A 20716-nucleotide genomic window follows, 5' to 3' on the forward strand; every position below is an offset into this window, starting at 1 on the left:
CTCAGTAACTTTATAACTACTTGCTAATAACAAAATTAAGCAAGCACTTCCCTAGAGAACTGCTACAAGTACACTGAACCAGTCAGATAAACAGCGTACTTGCTGTGGAGCTGCCATAAACTACTCCATATAGACCACACAAATGGGATCTGGTATGACTACAGCCACCAACTGAATAAAATACAAGCTAGACCCTGAGCCACACCAGCCTGCAACATCTTTCCCAAACCTCTGACCCACAGAAACCATGAGCAAAATTTTTTGTTCTAGCTCTAAGTTTAGAGTAATTTTTCTGCAGCAATTTTAATAAGACTTTGTAGTAGTTTGAGAGCTGTAGAAATAGTAAAGGGGTTAAGGCACATGTTCTTACATGCTGCTGACCCCACTTGACCCCCAACATCTCATGATCCACAAGCATCTCTAGTCTCCAAGCATCAATAGGTGAAAACCTATGGACCTCCAAGCACAGCCAGAGTGACCTAGGGAAATCCTTAGCAGTGCAGCCAGAATACTGAAATCCTGTGACCCCTGCACAGAACCACCTGGCTGGCCAAGAATCATCAGAAGTGGTCCCCAGGTCCCTTGAGCATCACCTGGGAGCCACCACCCCACCCCTGAAAAAATTAGGTCAACAAACTGGGTTAAAGGGGGTCAAGAATTTATTTGGTAAGGGACTAGAGCGATAGTACAGTGGGTAGGGCGTTTGCCTCGCACGCAGCCGACCCGGATTCGATTCCCAGCATCCCATACAGTTCCCTGAGCACCGCCAGGGTTAATTCCTGAGTGCAGAGCCAGGAGTAACCCCTGTGCATTGCCAGGTGTGACCCAAGAAGCAAAAAAAAAAAAAATTTATTTATTTGGTGAGCTAAAAACGTAGATTTTTCCAGATAAATACAAGGCTTCATCTAAGAGACTTAAACAAGCTAGGTGATTATCCACAGAAAGTCTAATAAAAGACAATCCTTCTGAAGTCAACATAATTGGCCTTTTAACCTCTACAGTCTTTCTGCTGCATCAAATTCTCCATGGCAAAATAAAGTAGATAATAAATATACTCACCAGGCCACTGAGCAGTGAACTCAAGAGTTTTGCATTACAATCCTTCCAAATATGCAGTTATCTATTATGTCCTAAATTAATCCCTGGCCTCTCTTCAACCAAAATGAGTGAGCCATTTATTGCAGAAGCATCAAGACTGCCAAACAAAGCAAAAATTATTACATTTACAGTCTTTTGAACTAAAAATCACCACACACATTACCACTAAGTAAGACAGACCTTTTAAATTACATAGTTCATTCATCTCTTTTTAAACTTTTAGTTATTTAATAAATCTAACCAATCTAAATAAGCAAACATGAACAAGATAGAATTTAGAGCTACAAAGAAGTTCACAGCTTTGAGAGGGGGAAAAAAATGTTTTTGTTTGTTTGTTTGTTTGGAGCCATACCTTGCATACTCAGGGATGACCCTGATATGGCTAGAGGGACCATATGTGGTGCCAGGGATTGATTCTGAGTCAGCTATATGCAAGCCAAGTGCCTTACCCACTGTACTATCTCTTTGGCCCTAGAATAAAACATTTTTATATAATCAATGAAAGATATAATCAATGAATTTTTTTAATTAATTATGAATATTGATTTAGTACTATAGGAGACTAAATATAAGATAGTGCCAAGCATCCTATATTTGCTCCTCCAGAGGGATTCTCCAACCCTGCACTTAATGCCATAGGATACTTAATTTATGGACTACACAAGCAGGATTCCTTTGCCCTCTTGCTTTAAAGTTAAGTTCAATAAATAAGAATCAACAGTGAAAATCTCCCTGCAATCCCTTCTAGCTGAACCAAAAGATGGTACTACTTTCATATATTTGTTACTCTCCTGCACTACTCTTTGCTAGATGCCAATCGCAACATTCTCTACCTCTCTCCTAACAAGACACTGAAAAAGGAACAACACACTCAACACAGGGAAGTATGGAAAGACTTCTCAGAGAAATAATGCTCCAGTTATGTCTTATTAGGCAAGAAAACTTAGTAGGAAAGGTATCAAACTAAGAAAACAACATTGTAAAAGACTTGGAGAAGGACCAGGAACATAGTTGAACAGTAGAGGGCATGTCTCACAAGTATGAGGTCCTGGATTTGACTCCCCAGAACCCCACCCCTTTCCAAAACAAACAAACAAAAATAATAACAACAACAACTTGGGAGATAAAGAATGTGAAACAGTTCAAAGCAGGTACAACACAGTATGATGGGAAACAATGCTAAAATCAAATCTTTAAAGTTTTTAGATGAAGGCACTTAATAGACCTAATTTCTGAAAGTTTAAATGAGATTTAAGAAACACACTAACAGCAGCCACACCTATATACCACAAACAGACCATGTAAGCTCATCCATCGGCACAACTTTACAGACTTGCAATTAAATCTCAGGAGAGATCAACTAGCTGCAGAAATTCACAGATTCACCAGCTAAAAACTCTGGGGTGCCCTGCCAAAGGCCTGCAGTCACACTAACACCAAAGGCCCCCATGCCAACAGCCACACTTCACTGCCTCACGCGTAAGCTCTGCAGAGATGCCAAATGACCAAAACCAGTCAGTCTTCAGGCTGAAAACTCTAGGGTCTTCTTGGACTGGTTTTATTAGAAGTCAAATGATCTGATTAAAATAACCAATCAGTGGGGCCGGAGTGATAGCACAGCGGGCAGGGCATTTGCTTTACACGAGGCCAACCCAGTTCGATCCCCAGCATCCCATATGGTCCCCCAAGCTCCGCCAGGAGTAATTCCTGAGTGCAAAGCCAGGCGTAACGCCTGAGCATCACTCGGTGTGACCCAAAAAGCAAAGACAAAATAAAAAATAAAATAAAATAACCAATCAGTAAATCTTCTACATTAGAAAGTGCAGTTTAAGTGGCTAATGTGCATGCGCGGCACACTAAAGGCCCAGGTGAGATCACCAGCACCACGTGCTCCCCAAGCACTGCCAGAAGTAGCCCCTGAATACCACTAGGTATGACCCAAATAAAAAAAAAAAATTACCTAGTGGGGTCAGAGCAATAGTATAGCAAATAGGGCATTTGCCTCTCGTGTAGCCAATCCCCAGAAACCCCATATGGTCACCCAAGCTTACCAGGATTGATCCCTAACCACAAAGCTAGAATTCAGCCCTGAGCACTGCCAGGTCAAACTCAAAAACAAAACAATAATTACTTATTAATGTTTGCAATTCTATTTGGAGTGGGGGAGGAGGGGACAGAGCCTGAGCAACAGCTGACTATTCTCAGAGATCACTACTGCAGTGCTGAGGCACCATACAGGACAGCAGAGATAGTTGAGTACAAGGCAAGTGCCTTACTATTTATCACTTTGACCCATATTGTATTAATTAAAAAAAAAAACACCTTTTGTATCTGCTCCTATAACATGTATCATACAACATACAACAGCTTATAAAGTCAAGTTTCTAATAAAGTTTTTTCATTAAAAGTCAGCATCTCTGGCAGCTTTCTAATTCACCAGCTCGATTTATTTCAAGTACACTGGCTGTTTCCTTTTTCCAAAGTTATGTGTTTATTAAAACACTGTGATTTACAAGGCTATTCATACTATAGTTGTTACAGACATAGAATGTTCCAAGATCAATCCCACTAACAGTGTAAGTTTCCCTCTACCAATGTCTCCAGTTTTCTTTCCTTCCCCTACCCTGTCTCCCTCCTTAGCAGGCACAAAACAAATTATTTCGTATTACTTGCTCCAAAAAAACTTAGAGGAATGGCAAATGAAGTTATCAGAAAATATATCAATAAAAGTCACTTTGTGATGACTTTGTGATTAACCGATTTCACTGTATCACTGTTATCCGTTGTTCATCGATTTACTCGAGCGGGCACCAGTAACATCTCTATTATACTCAGCCCTGAGATTTTAGCAGCCTCTCCTTACTTGTCTTTCCCAACAACTGGAGGCTCTTTCAGGGTCAGGGAATGAGACCTATTATTACTGTTTTTGGCATATCAAATACACCACGGGTAGCTTGCCAGGCTCTGCCTTGCGGGGGATTAACCTATTTAAATAAATAAAAATCTTTTAATAAATGCCTACTTTTACTTACATAGATAAGCTTTCACCTTAGGTATTTAAAATATACTGCATTAACTTTTATTTGGTACTGTTTCATTATGGAAATACTCCTATCTTCCCTGTCATTAAAAAAAAACTTTTAATTCTTCACTAATATAATTTAGAGTTCACATGAAACAGCTAAAGACTATAACTAAAATTTAGTAAGAGTAGCACTGAGCACTGTCATTCCATTGTTCATCAATTTGCTCAAGCAGGCACCAGTATCATCTCCATTGTGAGACTTGTTACTATTTTTGGCATATCAAATACACTACAGGTAGCTTGCCAGGCTCTATCATGTGGGCGGGATACCCTCAGTAGCTTGCCGGGCTTTCCGAGAGGGATGGAGGAATCAAAGTCGGGTAGGCCACGTGCAAGGCAAACGCCCTATCAGCTGTGCTATAACTCCTAGTAAGAGTAAAAATAAGAATATTCAAAAGGGAAAATCTGTATAGGCCTATAAAAGTATAAACTGTTGGGGCTGAAGCGATAGCACAGCGGAAGGGCGTTTGCCTTGCACGCGGCCGACCCGGGTTCTAATCCCAGCATACCGTATGGTCCCCTGAGCACTGCCAGGAGTGATTCCTGAGTGAAGAGCCAGGAGTAACCCCTGTGCATCGCCGGGTGTGACCCAAAAACCAAAAAAAAAAGTATAAACTGTTGTATCCTAAGAAAGAGAATATTGAGAAGACTAATAAGACATATCACATTCAGTATAAATGAAATTTTAATTTATTACTGAAAACATGGACTGGTGCAGCAGCATAGCAGGTAGGGCGTTTGCCTTGCATGAAGCCGACCCAGGTTCGATTCCTCCATCCCTCTCGGAGAGCCCAGCAAAGGTATCCTGCCCGCATGCCAGAGCCAGGCAAGCTACCCGTGGCGTATTCGATATGCCAAAAACAGTAACAGGTCTCACAATGGAGACATTACTGGTGCCCGCTCGAGCAAATCAATTAACAACGGGATGACCAACAGTGCTACAGTGCTGCTAAAAACATACCTCTGCTAACCTAAAACAAGGCAATCATAAAACCATGAGTGAATGCCATACTCAAAGCCACATGCCGAGAGGTTTGTACTATCCTTTAAAGAAGTTCCTTTAGGGCCAAAGAAATAGTACAGTGAGCATGGCACTTGCCTTGCATGTGGGTGACCTGGGTTCTATCCCCAGAGTCACATATGTTACCCTGAGCACCACCAGGAGTGTTCCTAAGTGCACACCTGATGATGCTTAAGAAGTAACCCTTAAGCATCATCAGGTGTGACCCAAAAACTTTTTTAAAAAATTTTAATTTCATAACTAAAAAAGCTCCTGCTATTAAGGGCCCACACCACAGCTCCTTCCTGACTCTGCTTACTGCTCCGCCATACCAGGTGAGACTTGTCTCCCGATAATATCACTAGGCCTATTCCGAGTAAGAGGCAGAATTCAAATGGGAGGCAGAGCCCCTCCCTCCTGGATGGGTTCCAATGGTCTCCACACCTGACCTGCACCATATTAAGGGCCCACACTATAGCTCCTGAAGTGTGTGGCCACTTCCACATGACAGACCTACTCAGTAAATTACATGCTGCTCACAGTTATTCTTCCTATCAATCTGTGAGGATTGAGAAGGCAATCCTCTGCCTCACTGTGAGGCAGAGAAGGCAAAGAGCAACCTCTAGCTTACTCCCTCAGTGTTCCCGCACAGCAAGGACACTGGAAAACCAAAGGCGGAAAACACTGGATAGATACCTACCTACCAAGCTCAACGGGAGAAAACACTATCACTAAAAACATAAATAACACCAGTAAATCCCCAGTGTCTTTAGTGACACTATGAGGATTTTGAATGAGTTCAAAGAAACGATAGCACAGGTAGTCAGCAAAGCACAAGAAAGTATGAGAGTCAAAATGGAAAAATTACTACAGTCAGAAATGACAGAAATGAAGAACATAGTATGCAATATTAAAAAGTCAATAGAAGACTGCCAGAGAAAGCACCTTGCTTCAAGACTGATCTCAGAGAGACACAGGCAGTTAGAGATTCCAGGAAAGCGTGGCCACTCCCAGACCAACATCTCTGGAGCCTAGTCGGGGTGGGGATAGACTAAGTCCCAGCTCTGCCAAAGGTCCAGAGCTCCATCCAACCACATCCAGCTCCTGTCACTGCAGAGAAATAGCCCCACTCACGACTGATCTCTGAGAGATGCAACAGAGACACCTGCAGTTGACTGTCCTAGTCTCAAAGCCCCCTCCCCCAAACATGCAGCTGCATATGCAACTTCATAACACTTTACACTTCCAAACTTCACAGAGCTGACAGTACAGGAGAAACAAGAAAATTAGATGGGAAAATTGAGTAGAAGCCAAGTAAGTTTGATGAATAAAAACAATTAACTAACACAGAAAGCCCAACTTGCACCTAACAACTCGGCAAATCCTCAGGCCATGACTTTATCAACACTATTATGTGATATTTTTGTAATAAGCAATATAAGTAAATTAGTGCCTGCTATGTGAGCAAGCTTCAGTGGCGGGTAGATGGGAAACTAGAGACGGGGTGGAAGTAAGGACACACTGGTGGTTGGACTGGTACTGGAATACTGAATACCTGAAACAACTATATTATGAACAACTTTGTAAATCATGGTGTTTAAATAAAGTTAAAAAAGAAATAAAAAACATTTTAAAGTTAAGAGGCAGAATTCAAATGGGAGGCAGAGCCCCTCCCTCCTGGATGGGTTCCAATGGTCTTCCAACAAAAGCTCTGAACAGCAGAATAACAGAAACTGAGCAAAAGATCATGAGCTCTAAGATGAGGAAACCACTAGGAAACAGCAGAATGTGGAAAATAGTCTGAAAAGAAATTAACCACCAGAGAACCATGGAAAAAGCTCAAGAGGAACAATAGAAGAATTATCAGAGCCCCTAAAGAACAGGAAGGCAAATTTGATGAAGAAATAATAGTTAAAGAAATCAGTGGTAAGAACTTCCTAGAGTTGAGGATTACAGGCACCAAGATCCAAGAGGCCTGAAAGATCCCAATGAAAAGAGACCCAATTAGGAAAACTACAAGGAACATTGTACTTGTAGTTTTTACAAAATCCAAATTTTTGTAAAAACTATTACAAAATTACAAAGTCCAAAGGTAGAGAAGGAATACTGAAAGCAGCAAGACCAAAAAAGGAATAGAAGGGGGCTGGAACGATAGCACAGCGGGTAGGGCGTTTGTCTTGCTTGTGGCCGACCCGGGTTCGATTCCCAGCATCCCATATGGTCCCCTGAGCACCGCCAGGAGTAATTCCTGAGTACAGAGCCAGGAGTAACCCCTGTGCATCGCCAGGTGTGACCCAAAAAGCAAAAAAAAAAAAAAAAAAGGAATTTAAATACAAAGGAAAGCCCATAAGATGTACAGCAATCTATCGAATGAGATACAAGTCAGAATATGGAACACAGATATAGTACAAAAATTCAGAATAATGAACACTTCACCCTCACCAAGAACAGTCTATTCAGCTAGATTATCATTCAAATTTGAAGGAACTAGACAGAGCTTCATAGACAGGCAAGAGGGCCCGGAGCGATAGCACAGCGGGTAGGGCGTTTGCCTTGCACGCGGCCGACCCGGGTTCGATCCCCAGCATCCCATATGGTCCCCCAAGCACTGCCAGGAGTAATTCCTGAGTGCAAAGCCAGGAGTAACCCCTGAGCATCGCTGGGTGTGACGCAAAAAAGCAAAAAAAGAAATATTAAAAAAAAAAAAAAAAGAGTTCATAGACAGGCAAGAGCTTAGGGAATTCATAGCCCTGAAACCAGTTTGGCAAGAAACATTTAAAAATATGCTTTTAAAAGGACAGGAGAAACTTGCCATCATGTTGCACTGAGTATGGCACTCACTAATGGTGCATATGGTTGTCCTCTATTAGACTAAAAAAGGTTTAAAACGTAGCAATTAATCCTCACAAACTGACTTTTATTGATTTTTTTCTACTAACTATTTACAATTCTTTTATGTTTTTGCAATCTCTTTTGGTAGGTATACTATGAATCTTATGGGATCACCTTTCTATGTTAGCTACTATTCTATCTTTGGAATTTTATATTTTGAGTATGTCTTAGATTTTTTCCTAGTTGGTCTATTTTCACTGGGACCCTTCGAACCTCTTGGATCTCAATGCCTGGACTTGAATTGAATTTCCTCAAGTCCTGGAAATTCTTCTTTCTGATTTCTTTAAGTCATATTTCTTCATTAAATGATGTTTCTTCATCAAATTTGCCTTCCTGTTCTTCAAAAACTCTGATAATTCTTATACTATTCCTCTGGAGCTCATTTTTTAGTTCTCTGGTGTGCTGTTTGTTTGTTTGTTTGTTTGTTTGTTTTTGCTTTTTGGGTCAGCCCAGCGATGCCTGGGGTTCTTCCCGGCTCTGCACTCAGGAATTACTCCTGGCAGTGCTTGGGGAACCATATGGGATGCCGAGGATCAAACCCGGGTTGGCAGCATGCAAGGCAAATGCCCTACCCGCTCTACTATCGCACGGCCCCCTGTGCTGTTTACTTTTATTCTTTAGACTATTTTCACCTTCTGTTGTTTTCTAGCAATATCCCTCACCTCATCTTGGAGTGCCTAGATCTTTTGCTCAGCTGCTGTTAATCTGCTGTTCAGAGCCTCTGAGGTTTTTTTAACACCTACCATGCTCTTCATTTCTGCTTGTAGTTTTCTCATTTCATTCTTTCTTTCTTCTGCATTTCTGACTTTGTTGATTACCTATGCTATTGTCTCTTTGCTCTCATTAATATCCTCACAAAGATGTCACTACAGTCATTATCTGAGGATTTACTGATCTGGTTGGTGCTGTTTGAGCCCTTTGTGTTTTTGTTTTCATTCACTAAGCTTGGTGGGCTTCTATGCATCTTCCCCATCAGGTTTGCTCTGCTGGAAAGGTGTGGCAGCACGCAGAGTTGTGCAGTTGTGAAGCTGGGTTCCTTACTATGGCAGAGTTTGGGTGTGGGGGCTTGGAGAGCTGGAGATTGTTTCATTTTTACAGATCTTTACTTACAATTGACATTCACATATGCAGAAATATCCCCATCTACTGGTAAGAGGTAAAACCACCGGCTGTATCAGGAAGACCAGCAAACTACAGAAAATTCCATCAAGTCATTAAAAACTTGTATTGAAATAGTTCTCCCAATTGCAAATTCCTGAGCCATTCAAGCTTCTCTCCAGGTGTCTTCCTGTTTGGGGGGGGTTGGGTATTTTGCTCTGTTTTGTCTTGGTTTGGCTTTTAGGCCACACCCAGCAGAGCTCAGGTACTACTCCGTGCTTGGGGGCTATCGACAGAGATGTTTGGGGAACCAAGGTAAGTATGGAACCCAAGTCTCCTGTATGCAGAGTATGTACTCAGCTCACCAAACTATCTCTCCAGCCCCATCATTATTCTGCTCCTTACCAAAAATTCGAGTGTGAGAGAGGAAAATAAAGTTAATATATAAATGATTACTATATTAAAATTATAATAGTTATGTAGCACTGTCGTCCCATTGTTCATCAATTTGCTCGAGCGGGCACCAGTAATGTCTCCACTGTGAGACTTGTTACTGTTTTTGGCATATCGAATATGCCATAGGTAGCTTGCCAGACTCTGCCATGCGGGTGGCAATAGCTAATATTACTGAAATCAATTATGACTCACTGTACTCCCAAAGTGTGTAAGATATCTAAAAGTCACAATCTTAAGCACTGCACTGTAGCACTGTCATCCCATTGATCATCAATTTGCTCAAGCAGGCACCAGTAACGTCTCCATTGTGAGACTTGCTGTTACTGTTTTTGGCATATTGAATATGCCACAGGTAGCTTGCCAGGTTCTGCCCTGCAGGCAGGATACTCTCAGTAGCTTGCTAGGCTCTCCAAGAGGGACGATGGAATCAAACCCAGGTCGGCTGCATGCAAGGCAAACGCCCTACCCACTGTGCTATTAATCCAGTCTTAGTCACAATCTTACTTAAATCAATACCAGTATTAACCAATATTGTTGTACCAGTCCCTTTAAATTGCAGCATATAATGGTTTATGACTAACTATTTAAAACACAATCTTTAGTCAAACTGACAAAACAGAGATCAAAGCAACTATGAGATAGGTGCTTGCCATGCACCCGGGTGACCGATGTTCAATCACCGGCACTCCATGTGTTCCCCACGTTCCACCAGGAGTGATCCCTGAGCACGGAGAGAGGAGTAAGCCTGGAACACATCTATGTTGTGGTCCCAGAACAAGAGGTGTACAGAGGTTCAGATGCATGCCTAGAATGCCTAAGCATATCCCTGACTCAAATTCAACCCCCAGTACTACTTAGTCTCCTTCTGAGCACCACTGGATGTAGCCCACACACAATCAGTATGGATGACTCTGGTGGTCGCAGGCCTGAGCAGAACCACATCCTTGGGCCTTGAAGATGGGCCACTGAACTGAGGACAAGGTTGGCTATCGGCAGTCCAGAAGTGGCCCCTAAGTGCCTGCCCAAAAGACAAAAATACATCAACATACATATTGTATAGCTTCAACAGTATTTTTGTAATTATCTAATTTATTAAGTTGTTAAGCACAACCCTAAAATAACATTCATTTTAAGTATGCATTTATAACTAAAGGCACAGACAGATAGCAAGTCAGAAAGTAGGTGATCTGAGTGTCAAGGAATGGATGCTTACAATGAAAAAAACCAAACTCCTTTTCTCATAAATGTTGGTGCAGGTTTTTACTTAAAACCCTGTCTAAATAAATCAGTTCTTTAGGTTTTCTGTTGGATAAGTGCTCTGCAATTCCCACATCCTGTCAAAAGCTACCAAGATGACATTCCACTGGTTAGAACAAGTAAAAGAAAATTAATGGCTTTACCCATCATTTGCTATTTGACTCTGTCTACAGTGGCCCGTTCAATGCTGGATAGAACAGTACTGGCTGTGGAGCCAGAGAGAGTACAGCAAGTAGGAAGGACTCTTGCCTTGTTCATGACTGAGCGGGGTTTGATCTCCAGCATCCCATATGATTCCCTGAGTACAGCCAGATGTGGCCCAAAAACAAACAAACAAAAAAGAACAGGACTGGATGAAAATATGTAACTCACATGTTAAGTTGAGAAAGAAGGAAAAAAGCAAGCATGGTCATTCAATTCCCAATATGTACCTTAGTTGTTTTTTTAAATAAGAATTTGTACTGACTTTTCACTTGGTGTTTAAGTTTTCTTTTTTCTTTTAAATTTTAAGACATTTGATTTAAAAAGTTGTTCACAATAGGGCTTTTTGAAGTTTTGAAGAATGACTTTTTTTGTACTGCTTTTTTCTGTGCTGATGTGTCTCTCTTTTCTTTTTTTTTTTTTTTGGCTTTTTGGGGTCACACCTGGGATGCTCAGGGGTTACTCCTGGTGATGCTGGGGGACCATATGGGCTGCCAGGGATTGAACCCGGTTGGCTATGTGCAAGGCAAATGTCCTACCCCTTGCACTATCACTTAGGCCCCTGATGTGTCTCTTATTGGGTGCTTGTGTACCATAGTAAAATGAGGTATTTTGAATCTGCACCAGAGATTCATAGTAAACAAAAGTCTATGAAAGATGCTTAACACTGTAGGACAATAGGAGATGAAAACTAAAACTACAATTAAAAAAATTACTATACATCCATTAAAATGGCTAGAATCAAGACAGACAATAGCAAGTGTAATATTAGCTAGGACTGGGAACAACTAGACTAATTAACAGAAAGAATGGTGCAACTCTGAAAAAACACTCAAAGAAAATTTGATGTTGCCCGCTGGTTGCAACCCTGAGTAAGCAGCATGAATCACTCTGATAAGGGATTTAAAAAAAAAGAAGAAAAAGAAAGAACAAATTTGGTTAAGTACATAAAACATGAACTCGAAATTCATAGCAGTTTCATTCATAGTGGCAACAAAAAAAACAGAAACTAGAAATGTCTCTAAATGCTGTGAATGGATATGCAAAATAGGGTTTATGTGCACAAAGCAATATTCAAGAAATTAAGTGGAACAAACAATTCAAATGCACTACACTAGGTGAAAATCTGACTCACAAAACTATGGTATGATTCCATTTACATAAAATTCTAGAAAAAAAACTGTAGTGACAGAAAGCAGAAGCATTTGCCAAAAACTTGAGGATGGGACAAGGAAAATGATCACGAAGGGCATGAAAATAATTTGGAAGAAATGACCTTTGTTCAAATCTATGCAGTAGTGCAAACTTAAAATTAGTAATCCAGTTTTTAAATCTTAAACTTTATGTCTGCTTTCAATGTTTAGTATCAAACTAGTCCTTTTTAGGGCTGGAGAATGTACAGCGGATAAGGTGCTTACCTTACATGCACCTGACCTGGATTCGATCCCCAGCATTCCATATGGTTTCCCAAGCACCACCAGGAGTAATTCCTGAGTGCTGAGTCAGGAATAAACCCCTGAGCATCACCAGGTGTGATCCAAAACTAAAATCATCATCATCATCACCATCATCATCATCATCATCCTTTACAGGACACAGATGCAGGGGTAGGGGGTCTTGGATATTTCAGAGGGGGTGAGATAACTGTGTACACCAAGACACCGGAGAGATAGTACAACAGATAGGGCGTTTGCCTTGTACACTGCCAACTGGGTTTGATTCCCCAATACCCTATAAGGTCCCCTCAGCCCACCAAGACTGATCCCTGAGCAAAGAAGCAGGAGTAAGCCCTGAGCACCGCTGAGTGTGGCAAAAAACAAACCAAAAAATGTCAACACCACCGTAAGCACACTACCTTAACTATAATAAAATTTTTAAATAAATAATAACCTTTAAAGTTAACTTCATCAAAATACCTTACATCATATGAACCTGGAGAGATAAGTACAGCAGGTAGGGCACTTGCCTTGCAAACAGCTGACCTGGGTTCAATCTCCACTACCACATATGGTCCCCAAGCACAGCTAGATGTGATCCCTGAGCACTGTTGGGTATGGCCCAAAAACAAACTTTAAAAAGGCACACCATTTACTGTAGCAAAAATTAGAAAATATGTAAAAGTTAAAAGAAGAAAAAATGTAAAAAATGATTGCTACAATCTCTTCTTTTTGGACCAAGCAGTTGCTCAAGGGTTACTCCCCAACAGTACTCCAGGGACCATGCAGTGTCATGAGTAGAACCCACATCCAAAGCATGCGCTCCAGCCCTCTGAGTCATCTCCTTGGCCCCCAAGATTATTTCTAAACAAATATATCAAAGTTTTAAATCCTTCAATGGTTGCCATAGTCCTTAAAAAATAAAATCTGGACTCAGGTGCTTGCCTTGGACTCAGGGTGTGTGTTCCCCACCCTGGTTTGCTCCCAGTTTCACACAGTCAGGGGTCACTTCTGGGCACAGTGCCAGGAATGCCCCTGAGCAACTCCTCTAGTCTAGCTCCCTCCCCTCCGTTGTAATATCAAAGTTCTTAGAAAAATATAATAAACCCCTAAATGAGTTGGTGTGTCCCTGCATAAAACCTCATCTCTTGATATTCACACAAGTGCAATAATGGTTAAGAATATAAATTAAACTATCAGGAACCATGTATATCTCCACTATGTATTCAAAAAAATGCCAAAAGCTATTAATCCATGTTGAAACAGAATCCTATCTTCATGGAGCTACAGTATAGAAAGATAACAAATGCCCTTCAGTGCGTTAAGTCTGATACTACAAAAGCCTCTTAGAGAGGAAAGGGCAATTCAGGTCACGAAAAGTTCTTAGGATAAGGGTAACTCTTGAGCTGAGTCCTAAGGGATGAGCAAGGATCACAAAATAATTCCAAATAAATGTACTTACTTTATTTTTCCGATTCTTTTAAATTTATAACAAGATTTTTATATAAATTGCATTCTGACATGCATTTACTTCATCTTTGCCAAGTCTCAGTTTCTCCTACCTCTTAGAAGTACTATGTACTGAAAGTGTTATCACCTATTATACTTATTATACTGGCACTTAAGCATTCAATACATGCTATATAGAAATACATAATAAAACTAATTATAATAGTACACGTCAAGGCTTCAACATTCTTAGAACAGAGAATGTTAATAAGCAAAAACATAAGAACACAGAAGAGTTAAACAATTATCATAGTCACAATAGTTCTCTATATACTATGATTATATCCTCATACTGCACATTGCAACATTATATTCATAATGATAATAAACAATTAATAAAATGTTGAGTATACTTTATTTAGAGCTAGAGAGTACAGCGGGCAAGGCGCTTGCTTCACATGAACCCAAATTGAATCCAAATCTGGGGTTCAATCCCCAATACCACATATGGTTGCTGAGCCCCATCGGGAGTGATCCCTGAACACAGCCAAGTACTGCTGGATGTGGCCCAAAACAACAAAATCCTATATCAGATGTTCCTAAGCATATATGCATATACTTTTTATAGTTTTGTAAGTATATGTACATTAATGGGCTGGAGTGATAGCACAGCGGTTGGGCTTTCGCCTTTTACTCGGCCAAGCCGTGTTCGACTCCTCCGCCCCCTCAGAGAGCCCGGCAAGCTACTGAGAGTATGGAGCCCACACGGCAGAGCCTGGCAAGCTACCTGTGCATATTGGATATGCCAAAAACAGTAACAATAAGTCTCTCAATGAGAGATGTTACTGGTGCCCACTCCAACAAATTGATGAGCAATGGGATGAGAGTGACAGTGATATGTACATTAATAAGTTCGTGTATACAAATTTTACATTTTAAAATTGTTCTAGAAATATTAATTGAAGTTGAAAGCTTTACCACAGAGCTCATTATAATGATTAAGTATAAATGTGTAGTGGTGGGAGAAAATAGTATATCAGATAGGGCACTTGCTTTGCTTTGCATGAGTGTTGACCTGGGTCCAGTCCTCAGAATCCCAAATGGTAACCCTTCAAGCACCACCAGGAGTGACCTTGGTGGAATGACCCTTCAGGGAGAGCTAAGAGTAAGCCCTGAGCACTGTCAGATATGGCCCAAAAGTAAACCAAACAAACAGAAAGTGTTAGTGTGTTATTAAAAACAACAACAGGTAGCCCCCCCCAAAAAAGTGGGGTGGGAGCAATAGTACAGCGGGTAGGCGTGTGCCTTGCACTCGGCCAACCCGGGTTCGATCCCCGGCATCCCATATGGTCCCCCCCCAAGCACCACCAGGTGTAATTCCTGAGTGCAAAGCCAGGAGTAACCCTTGAGCATCACTGGGTGTGACCCAAAATGCAAAAAAAAAAAAAAAAAAAGGGGGGGCCGGAGCAATAGCACAGCGGGTAAGGTATTTGCCTTGCACATGGCCAACCCAGGTTTGATTCCCAGCATCCCATATAGTCCCCCAGACCACCCCTAAATGCAGAGCCAGGAGTAACCCCTGTGCATTGCTGGGTGTGACCCAAAAAGCAAAATAAATAAATAAGTAGAAATTAAAAACAACACAATAGAAGTCGCGCCAGATATATTACCACAGGGTAATGCACTCAGCCTTACACACAGCCGACCTAGGTCCAATCCCAGACACCAAACATGGTCCCTAGAGCACCACCACGAGTGATCCCTAAGCACAGACTTTGGTCTAAGTTCTGAGCATTGCTGGGTGTGTCCCCACCTCACCAAAAAACAAAGCCTAAAGTCCCAAATCAGATTTTTAATCACCAAGGTCTGAGGAATATTAAAATTATAATTAGTCCTACACTCTTTGGGGGGGGGCTTTAGGTTTTTTTGGAAAGGTGCCCCACAGCCTGCAGTGTTCAGAGATCACTAAGAGACAGGGAGAGAGAGAAGTGAGAGAAGAGAGACAGAGAGACAGACAGGGGGAGAGAGAGAGAGACAGAGACAGAGACAGAGAGAGAGACAGTCCAGGAGAGAGAAGAAGAAAAGTGCCTGCCTTGGGGGGGTTGGGGACATTAGTGGTGGGAAATGGACACTAATGAAGGGATAAGTTGGAGCATTGTATGACTAAAACCCAATCATAAACAACTTTGTAACTATCTCACTGTGATTCCGTTTTTAAAGTAAAATATATATATGTTTTTTAAATAATTTGCAGCAAAGTCAAACATCTATTGTAGGTGGAGAACTCATAGCTCAAATGAAAAAGAGAGGTAAGAGGAGAAAGAGAAAGGAAGAGGGAGTCAAAACATAACACCATACAACAACTGCTTATGTCTTTTAGTAAAAGGGCAGCTGTATATTAAGGATATAATCAAGCGTAAGTCAAAAAATACCCTGGAATCAAACCCTCTATAAACTTAAAACACCTGTACAATGCTAACTTAAAGCAAAGAACAATAAATATAAAGCATCTTACAGCTCAAGTGTATTATAAAACAAACAGAAATTCACTGTGGGATCTGCCGTTTTTTTTTCCTTTTAGTAATTTTTCCTCTTTTATGGAACCCGGATCTAAATGAACTGTTAAACACTTAGTCTAAAGGTATGCCAAACATTTCTTGAGGTCCTAACAAAGAATCAACTTTTTTTTTTAAACAAAATGAAGCCTAGGTTAAATATTTTATTTGGCTACTCAAGATGGACCAAAAAGTTGGGCACCAGCTCCAGACCAATTCCTGGACGCACATCAAACAGTCCTGTCATTTATCCAGTCAGTCAAAACAATCTTTTCCATCTAACCCTTTAATGTTTATGTCCTAAAAAGCTGCTAATTGAATCCAGCTCTTGAGATCTATTTGTTAAAATCTATACCATCTAATTTATAAATGAACAGAAATGAAAGAAATATAGATTAACTTTCTTGGCAAAACATAAGAGATTCCACCATACATACTCAAAAGGAAGAGGGCATATTCTTAATATTTGAATAGTTATCTCCTAAAATATGAGACAAATTCTCAGTCGTTACAAGAAATTAACAGTGCTTTAAAATGTTATTTACAATTAAGGTGGCAGAGTATATTTAAAATTCCTTCCCTCAAAAAAATCTAAAACTATAAATCATTGCAAATGCTGCCTAGTATTTCGCCCCCCCCCTCCAAAAAATGGTGATCTTTTCTAACTTTACTCATGATTTTTTTTCCTGCTTTTTGGGTTACACCTGGTGATACACAGGGGTTACTCCTGGCTCTGCACTCAGGAATTACTCCTGGCGGTGCTCAGGGGACCCTTTGGGATGCTGGGAATCGAACCCAGGTCGGCAGCGTGCAAGGCAAACACCCTACCCACTATGCTATCACTCCAGCCCCTACTCATGATTTTTATAATGTATCATATACAGTAAGGAAACTAAGTACTTTAAAGATCTACTAGAGTCACACTAAAAACCTCAAGCTCATATTATCTGCAGGAAAATCAAAATCCTGTTTGCTCTTGAAAACCTATCTTTGCTTGCATGCTTTTTCCATTCTGGAGAAGCCGGTGTTCTCTCTTCAACACATACTTCCTCTCTTTCTCTCCCCACACGTTCTTCTTCTAAGCAAACTTCGTTCAATAAAAACTATCTTGCTTCAGTTCTATTTTCAGACTAATTTTCTCATTATGTATATATAGCCGAGAAGGATGTAAATAGCCAAGAACTTTCCTGATTTTTTTTTTTTGCACACCTGGAACCACCGGCTAGTTCTAGGATCACTGACACTGATAGACTCCAAATAGAAACAACAGCAGCTGAACTCGAAAGCAACGAAGCTCCCTTATAAAGGTTTCCATTGATTCGCGAGAAAACAAGGAAACTGGCAGAAGTGAAGAGAGGCACCACCCAATCCAGGTTTTCAATTAAGAATTGCTCAGTTAATGATTCTTTACAATTCTCCCTCGGGAAAGTAAAGTTGTCAATGAAAGTGTTCTTTTTTTTTTTTTTAATTGCAGCTAGGCTAAATTCTCAAATTCAGGGTTTTGAACTGAACCTGTTCAGGCCGTGAACTGGGATGTGACACAGCATTCAATTATAAAATTAGTCAATATAAATCTCAGTCTGGTGTAGGTAAATATAATTAGTTTATTCTTACAAGAATGCGTGTACACACACACACACACACACACACACACACACACACACACACACACCGGGCCTCGAAGGAAAATCATCTTTCTCACCTCACATCCAAGATGCCAACGCGTCGATTAAATAACGAATTGTGGAGCGAATCTAACTACATACACTGAGTTTCAACTATACGTTTCACGTCCCCAACATTTTTTCTTCCTTAAAATGGGGAGTCAAAATACGACCCCGTAAGAAAACTAAAGAAAAGTCACTAGTAGCCAAATGAACCTGTAAGGTTAAGGATTTTCATGCACCCGGAATCCTCACACTTCGCACGGAGCTGGGGGGTGGGGGGCTGGGGGTGGGAACCTTGGATCGAGCAACCCCTCCGCTCCCTCTATACACCCTTTAGAAAACGGGAAGGGGTAGAGGTGCGGGGAGAGAGAGTGGGAAAGGAGAAAACTTCGCTAAAAAGTTTGCAGGGCCACAAAAGCAGTCGCGTCCCCTCCCCAAGCCCAGTCCATTTCATTTCCCCCCCACCCCGCCCCTCAAAAAAAAAAAAAACAGAAAAAGAAAAAGCGTTTTCAAACCGCGTCCAGACTCTAGAAGGGAGCCCCAAGTGCTGCGGCCTACAAGGGAACAACCCAGAACACGCTGCCCTAGGATCACACGCTTCCAACAACACCAGTGTTCAACGAGCCGGAGCCGCGGGACCCGGCGGACACGCCGCGAAAGTCACCCCGGGTGCCCCCACCAACAGCCCCCCGCAGGCACACGCGCACGCACACACACACACATACACACACACGCGCGCGCGCGCGCGCGCACCCGCACCCCGCCCGGGTCTCAGGTGTGCGGCGGGGCGCGGGCGGGCGAAGCCGCGGGCACACACACACGCCCTGGGTCCCGCGCTCCATCTTTACGCCGTGGAGACTGCGCGCGGCCCGCGGCCCCGTGCCATGCCCGCCCGCGCCCCCCCCAAACAACCCCCGACCACCCCACCTGGGCAGGCGCCCAGGTGCGGCTCCCCGCGCGCCCGGCACAGCCCGCGCTCGGCGGCCAAGTCTCCTCGCCCTCCAATCCGCCCGGAATTCCCAGCCGGGTCGCCCGCCCCTCAACAAAAGACACACACACGCACACACACACACAAATACACCCCCCCGGCCCGCCCCCGGCTTTTTTTTTTTTTGAAAGAATTTCCAAACAAGGGCGAGGGACTGGCGGCTCCTCTGCCGAAACTAGGCCTTCCCACGTCCCGGAGCCCCCCCCGCAGCTCCCCCACCATTGATCGCGACCCTGGCCCTGCCCAAGGCCGCCGGCGCCCCCCGCCCGCCCCCTCACCTGTCAGGCGCAGTTTGACGGGCCCGTTCCTCCGGCCTCCGGGGTTAGACATGTCCCCGGCGGCGCGGCGCGGGGCGGCGGGGCGCGGGCCGCGGGCGGGGGCCGGGGCCGGGGCCGGCGCGGGGCGGGCGGGGCGGCGGCGGCGGCGGCGAGGCGCGGCGGAGTCACCACCACAGCGGCCGGGGCTGGGGCCCGAGCAGCCGGCGCCGCGGCCGCCACGGCCGGAGAGTCCCGGATGTGCCGAGCGTCGTCGCCATGAGCCGCGGAGGGAGCGGGACGCCGAGCTCCCCCCTCCTCCTCCTCCTCCTTCCTCGGCCCGGCCGGGCCGCACAACAAAGCGGCAGCCGCGGCCGGCCGCGCCGACTCCGCCCGCGCCCCTGCCGCCTCCACGCAGCCGCCTCCGCCTTCCCCTCCCCGGTCCGCTCGGCGCGCCTCGAGAGGCGGCGGGACGGCGCGGCCTGAGGCGGGCGGTGTTCGGCGGCGCCGGAGCCGGACTCGGGTCTCGGCCGCTTCCTCCTCCACCCGCCCTCTTGTCTGAGGGAACCGGGTCCTGAGGCCGCCGCCGCCACTCGTCTGCTCGGGGGGCGGGGAGGAGACGGGAGGCGGGGCCGGCGGGGCGGGGCGGGGCCGGCGGGGCGGGGCGGGGCCCTGTCTGGAGGGGCGGGGCCGGCGGGGCGGGGCGGGGCGGGGCCTGCGCGCGCAGGGAGTCCCGCGGGCGGACCCGGGAGCCCCACGCTGGCCGTGGGCGCTGTCTGGCTGGGGAGAGCGTACATTGCCGCAGGGGGCCCTCCGTAGAACTTGAGGAGCGGTCAGTCACAGGAGTGAAGAGAGGACACGCGGGTCTGTGACACAAGACGACTTTCCTATCCCGTCCTCTTACGGGAACGCGCCTGCCGGACTGCGAGACGCCCACTGTGTACGAGTTCTCTGGGCCCTGGGAATTCAGCGCGTCTGGAGCGAAGGCAGAGAACTGCTCCCAGATGGAGGGTTCTAGCAAATCCCCAGGGTTGTTTTGCTCCTGGTATCACAGTTGCCACCTCCATCTAGGACTCACCTGGTGAATGAGATCAGGTTACCTACCTGCACTGGCCTTTTTCCAGCTGGAGGGTCAAGCTAGGATGATAATAAAGCAAGCCTTACAGGATCGTTAACAGGGTGAACCCTGGCGAGCAATATAGGAAAAGCTTTTTCTATATAGTACTGTATTTCGTTATCTCAGGAGGAAAAATGAAATATGAAATAAAAAGCATGTACCT

At 43.8% G+C, this 20716-nt stretch overlaps 1 protein-coding gene across 1 annotated transcript in view; it reads right to left on the reverse strand.

The window, feature by feature from the left end:
* The window catches only part of SMURF2 (SMAD specific E3 ubiquitin protein ligase 2), a 101232-nt gene extending 81211 nt beyond the window's left edge, over window positions 1-20021 (reverse strand). Inside the window, exon 1 of the mRNA XM_055131921.1 lies at window positions 19461-20021. Coding sequence (XP_054987896.1) covers window positions 19461-19512 — 52 coding nt within the window. The 5' untranslated portion in view covers window positions 19513-20021. The remainder of the gene's footprint in view (window positions 1-19460) is intronic.
* Window positions 20022-20716: the final 695 nt, after the last annotated feature.

The sequence above is a fragment of the Sorex araneus genome, chromosome 3 (assembly GCF_027595985.1).
Source record: "Sorex araneus isolate mSorAra2 chromosome 3, mSorAra2.pri, whole genome shotgun sequence".
Classification (NCBI taxonomy): domain Eukaryota; kingdom Metazoa; phylum Chordata; class Mammalia; order Eulipotyphla; family Soricidae; genus Sorex; species Sorex araneus.